Source organism: Mizuhopecten yessoensis, unplaced genomic scaffold (genome assembly GCF_002113885.1).
Source record: "Mizuhopecten yessoensis strain PY_sf001 unplaced genomic scaffold, ASM211388v2 scaffold11101, whole genome shotgun sequence".
In the NCBI taxonomy this organism is placed as follows: domain Eukaryota; kingdom Metazoa; phylum Mollusca; class Bivalvia; order Pectinida; family Pectinidae; genus Mizuhopecten; species Mizuhopecten yessoensis.
In genome coordinates this window covers 409,850-415,730 of record NW_018408880.1, presented here as the reverse complement: position 1 = coordinate 415,730, position 5,881 = coordinate 409,850, and the positions used below count along the sequence as shown (strand labels likewise).

Here is a 5,881-nt window from a genome sequence, read left to right as displayed (position 1 = left end):
AGCAACTTCTGAAGAAGAATCAAAAAGCATAGAATCTTATAATAATATTTTGCTGGTAGTTTCAACAGATGGAGCCAACAAAGTTTGCGAGGGAAATATTTTTAGTGCAATATAATATTTAATGAGAATATTTTGCTATGACTGCTTAAATATTCAGGTGAGCGATACAGGCCCTCTTGGGCCTCTTGTATTCAAGGTCACAGGGGTCAAATATGTTAAAAATCTTTACACAACATCTGAATAAAAGCGTGCTTGGATGAAGGGTGTTAATAGGGAGTTTGACCACCCAAGGTCAAGCATGTGGTCGGTGTACATCTGACCGCCTAAGGTCAGGAGTGCTTCCCAAAACACGGCACCCCACATCAGTCATATTGAGTTATGCCAGTGTCCGGATGTGGCTGGATCGATAACAGTATCATATTATGCTGACCATTCCCTTGGCTGCCTTAAATGTTTATATCCATGTGAACTGGCCAGATAGAATCAGTCATGGTGTGGCCTTGGAGGGAGTAGGAGCTCAGATACTCAGGCCATACTATGCTATATGTTTCTCTTATAATAATCAACATTTATACTACTGTATTGAGTTGTTTCGTTGGTTATTCATCGATAGAGCAACATTGAGGGTAACAAAGGGCTATCAAGCTTTTTCATTTGAATGACCTTGACCCACTTTCAAGGTCACATTTACTCAAATATGTAAAAACATTTAAATGATCTAATTTCAATAAACAAAAGTTCTAGGGTGGTGATATTTTGTAAGTTGCATGCTGAGATGGAGGGCTACAAAGTTTGTTCAACGTAATGACCTTGTTCGACTTTCAAGGTCACAGTGGTTAAATCTTTTTAAATCTTTTTAACAGGTTCTTTTGAATGACTTATAGTCATGAATACTGATATTTTGCCAGTAGCTTTATTTTAGACCACTTTTAAGGTTACAAGTGTGATATTAATACCAGGTGAGCGATGCATGCACATTGGGCCTCTTGTTGGCTTTGTGTGAAGACACTTTATTACCATACAAAAAAATTAACAGCCTTAACTTGAATGTTTCAGATGACAGTGATTCTGAGGAGGAGTCTGATAAGACAAACCGATGTCACCTTGTTTGGGAGGTAAGAAGTTCACTCTGTACTGTGATAATCAACAATCACATGTTTGGTCCGACCTACCTGTCAAAAACAATAATGAAGCTTTCTTGGTGGCCTTTTTTTGCCAGATGAGGGCAAAAATCTCCTGACAGCGAACGTTCATGCACAACATACAATACTTAGCAATTACATGTGAATGGTGAAATTAATACTGGGCAAACATATTTTTTAACAGCAAAGGGTGAATATTTGACTGGGCGAACGTTTCCTGGTATGCAGTATATGTATAATCACATTACATTTTGAAAATTGTCAGAAATTGTTAATTTATTATGCACTTATACAAAATAATTGATGTTTTCCAGGGAACAACAACAAGAAGAGCGTTCAATGAGATGAAATTTAAAGTGTGCCCAACAGAACTATTTGCTCGTGAACATTTCAAGAAGTGTGGGGTGGAACAGTACTGGGATTTAGCTTATCGAGGTGCAATCATGGAAACCACTGGTGATGATGACCTTTGACCTCTGTCCTAAGCTATTCCAATGTTTCCAGTAAGGATTGGGATTATCTTCAGGACTCAACAGGAGACAGCGACCTTTGATTGATCTATGATCCCTGCCAAGAACTGGTGATCTGAGCAGTCTGTCTGTCTGTAAAGGACAGGAACATTGTCTGTAACCTTTGACCTTCACTTAAAGGAAGATAATACCTGAACTTCGACCTCTGCCAGAGACAGATGATCTCTACCATGTACCATTGGTAGTGTTTTGATCCAAAGATCTGGATCATAAAAGCGCTTAACCCTTTCAACCCTATGTAACTTTAGTAGACTCTACCATGCATTGATCTGGATGAGTCCATTATGGTCTACAGTGGTGAAAGGGTTAAATAGACTAATCAAAATGGAGAGAATTGCCATCTACAGTACTACAAATCTGAGGCGCTTAACCCTTTCACCACTGTAGACCATAATAGACCCCTCCATATCAATGCATGGTAGAGTCTACTAAAGTTACATAGGGGTGAAAGGGTTAACACTTTGAAAATTTTGAGTGACTGCTGAACTTTGAAAATTTCTCCAAAAAAAATAGACACTTTTTACAAGTGAGTCGCTAAACAAGCAGTGAGTTTTGGATGCTTGAGCTAAGAAAATGATAGGACGCGTTTTTGAGGAATGAGGCATATATTAGGCTAATACAGTATCTGGTATTGGTGAATGTTGTCTGTGGAGATACATTGACGTCAAGTGTACGGAAATTTATCAGGCATAGTCCAGTATATCAGGTCTCTTCATTGTTGATACATGACACTTCAAACCTAGATGTTACTTACAGAATCAGAAACCGAAAAATCTCTGACATTTAAATGAAGGAGAAAACATTGTGTCAGCAAGGGCTGTTGACCCTTTCACCCCTTTGTAACTTAAGTAAACTGTACCATGCATTGATCTTGAAAAGTCCATTATGGTCTATAGTGTTGAAAGAGTTAAGTGTGATTTATACTGGAGAAAAATGGAAGTAGACATTGCGAAAACTTACAGGTAAGACTGTGACAATGCGATAATTTCTTCTTTTATCATGTCCTCATTGGAAATGTGTACAGTATTCCTCTATTTACATGTAATCTTGGAGCCTCAAGAGTGTTAACTGAGGTAGCATTGTAGGTCTAAACTTGCTTCCACTGAAGGCTTTGAGAAAGATCAAATAAATGTGTATATATGTATATATACATCTGAGGGAGTTGTTGAACATTTTATTTGTAAGTCATTACCTTGAAATAAAATCATGCAAGCAAAAGAACTAAGTTTTGGTCTCTTGATTTTTCCTTCAGACATAAAAGAAGTGATTTATACTCTGTGGCATATATCAATGCACTGATTTCAATTTCAGTTTATGTATGGGCTGATTTAAGCACAAATTCTTATTTTAATATCTGTCAATAGTCTGATTCTGCAGGGGGGCCACATTTGTCACCTTTTTTTTTGACAAGCAGATGAAAACAACTGACCAATTCTTTCCCCAAACCAATGCTACATTTCCATATGTGCTATAGTTTTGCCTGACCATACAAAGTTAATATACAGTGCTATGTACATGTTCTGGGAAAGAATAGATATGTTTTATACAGCTGGATGATGTGTAGGTGGATTTGGCCGAGTGGTTAGCACTCTGGCCTTGCATACATACGGCTTGGTAATCCGAATTATTCTGACGTTTTATCGACTTTTTTCATATCGGTCTGTCGTCGATTAACGTCAGAACTTCGGCCCTCTATAATACAGAGGTATGCGACCTGCGCCCGGAGCGCACTTCAAACTGATATTTTAGAAACAAATCGTCACTTTCACACACATGTCGTGCATGGATCGAAAGATCTATTATTTATGCACAAGATGAACATACATAACATGCCTCAAACAACCAATACAATCACTCAAAACATATTTTTTCAAATTTACTCTGTTTTACTCTAGTTTTTTGATAGCCCCGCCTTCTATTGGCACGTGTCTAAAATCTCGCCGGCCTACGTCATAACGTTGGGAAAATACCTTGGGTAACGCGAGATCTCGTCAAGTCATGTGACATTGTTCATGGCCTAATTTCCATTAAAAACATGGGTTGGTATAGAAAACGTTGGAAAATAGTGTTCGTAATGATCTTTGAAACATGTTATTGATACCACCTAATGCATAAAGAATAGATCTTTCGATCCATGTGTGACATGTGTGTGAAAGTGACGATTTGCTTCTAAAATATCAGTTTGAAGTGCGCTCCGGGCACGGGTCGCATATTTCCCGCATATTATAGCGGGCCGGAGTTCTGACGTTAATCGACGACAGACCGATATGAAAAAAGTTGATAAAACGTCAGAATAATTCGGACTAACGGCTAGGGTTTGATCACAGGAGGCCTTATTTTATCGAATTCTTTAGCGTTTTCCCCTGCACTCCATTAGACGAATGTAGCACGGTAGGCTTACCAGCAGGGGTGCTGTGTTGGTGGGGAAAACTGATATCTTTTAATTTACCGTTGATAAGGACCTGAGTATTGGGCAATCAACTAACTGACTGTGACCCCCCACACCCACACACACCCATGATGGTATGATGGGTTCCAGGATTTTACGTCACTGCAACAGCTGTATGAGAGTATTTTGAAATGGAAGAGTGTCGCATACTGAAAAGTTTGTCACGTCTCATTGAATAAACGAATTTGGTCATTTCATACCGACATTTCCGGAATAGAGTAAATGTGTTTACATGTATAAAGTTAGGGTTTAGCCAAATAAAATAGAGCATGCAAACTTGTTTTTGCATTTTTGTAATAACATAAGGATTTAAAGAAAAACTCGGATAGCAAAAATACAATAAAACACCGAGGTGGAAGCAACCGTGATCCAGACAAAGGTGCAGCAATAAGGGCAGTGTGTTATTTGTTTCCCTGTAGTTTTACGACCTCGTTTTCGTTTCATCCAAAGTCATATGAAGACCGAAGCTTAGGGAGACACCGCCGCAAGGACAAAAGTAGAGAAAAGAGAACAGATATATGCAATCTTGGTCTCTTCAATGTCATCCTCGATACTCCAGGGGTTACGCTCACGTTCGCTTTCTGCACCCCTAGAATATATCGTAGCAAAATTGAAGGCAGGCGGCTAGCTATTGGATTGGTGTCGGGGTACTAGACCGATACCTGTCCTTTGAAGATTACAGAGGAGCGGTGCCCGACTCTAAAGCCAGAAGGTTTTACCCTTATGCGACCACGAGATTCTTTTGATGTACATCAAAGGATCAAACTAGCCTTCTCGTTTCGTCCACAAGGTGCTGCACACTGAGCCTTAGATTTTGCTATGACATAATCCAGGGTGTAGAGAGCGTACGTGAGCGTAACCCTTGGATATCGAGGATGTGCTTCATAGTCTAAAAATAAACAATTCCTCAGGAGGTCCAATTACTAAAACACCATTTTACGATACCATGTTGTCGCATTCAGCGGGCCTATTCTTTCTCCGGAGATGCAGTGAACAAAAGAAGGTTGTAAAATGAGAGCTAGACATGGTCGACACGAGGAAGCATGATGCGGCTTGGTTTGCCTGTATTAGAATGTAAATACTTCTATAATTGTAACTGCTGAAATCTTATAAGGAACGAACAAAGAACAACAATAACGACTTAAAGCATACAAGAACAGCACTTCCACAGTTTAAAAAAAAAAGCCGTGAGGATGACAATCGATGCATAACTTATTCAAAACTATAAAAGCAAAAGGAAGATCCAAAACACAGTGTGTACGTATTGGAATCGTTCTTAATTCACCAAGACATCTACCAAAGGCAGTTCTATGTTAGATGTAACCGAGTAGGGGGAATGGGCTTCAATTAACGTCGTCGAAACATCCGGCAATATAATTTTCCAACAAAAGATATACAGAAATTTATCAAACTTTATTTAGTTTACAAAAAATATGAAATAAACTGTTTCAAACTTATATAAGCAGTCACTCTTGTTGGCCCGGATTTAAGTGCTCAGAGGGTCTTAAGGTGGGCGAAACAGGAATCCCCGGAGAAACCCCAAGTGGTCGGGCAGGTGAACAAATACCTTTAATTTTCACGTCCGATAAGGGAGTCGAAACCCGGCCGTCTTGGTGAAAGGCGAGTAAGCTATCAACTGCGCCACCCGATCACCAAATAACAATATGACAGTTTATAGAGTACTGTTTTGTTACGTGTATCAAGTTTCATTTTTTTCAAGTTTCAAGTTTTATTCAAACTTATCAAATAGTACGTAATGT

General features: G+C 39.0%; 1 protein-coding gene across 1 annotated transcript in view; it reads left to right on the top strand.

Moving 5' to 3' along the window:
- LOC110465774 (U4/U6 small nuclear ribonucleoprotein Prp3-like) overlaps nt 1-2,893 on the top strand; it is a 30,039-nt gene extending 27,146 nt beyond the window's left edge. The window contains exons 19-20 of the mRNA XM_021521848.1: nt 1,057-1,115; nt 1,457-2,893. Of these exons, the coding sequence (XP_021377523.1) occupies nt 1,057-1,115; nt 1,457-1,615 (218 nt within the window). The 3' untranslated portion in view covers nt 1,616-2,893. The remainder of the gene's footprint in view (nt 1-1,056; nt 1,116-1,456) is intronic.
- The last annotated feature ends 2,988 nt before the right edge of the window (nt 2,894-5,881 follow it).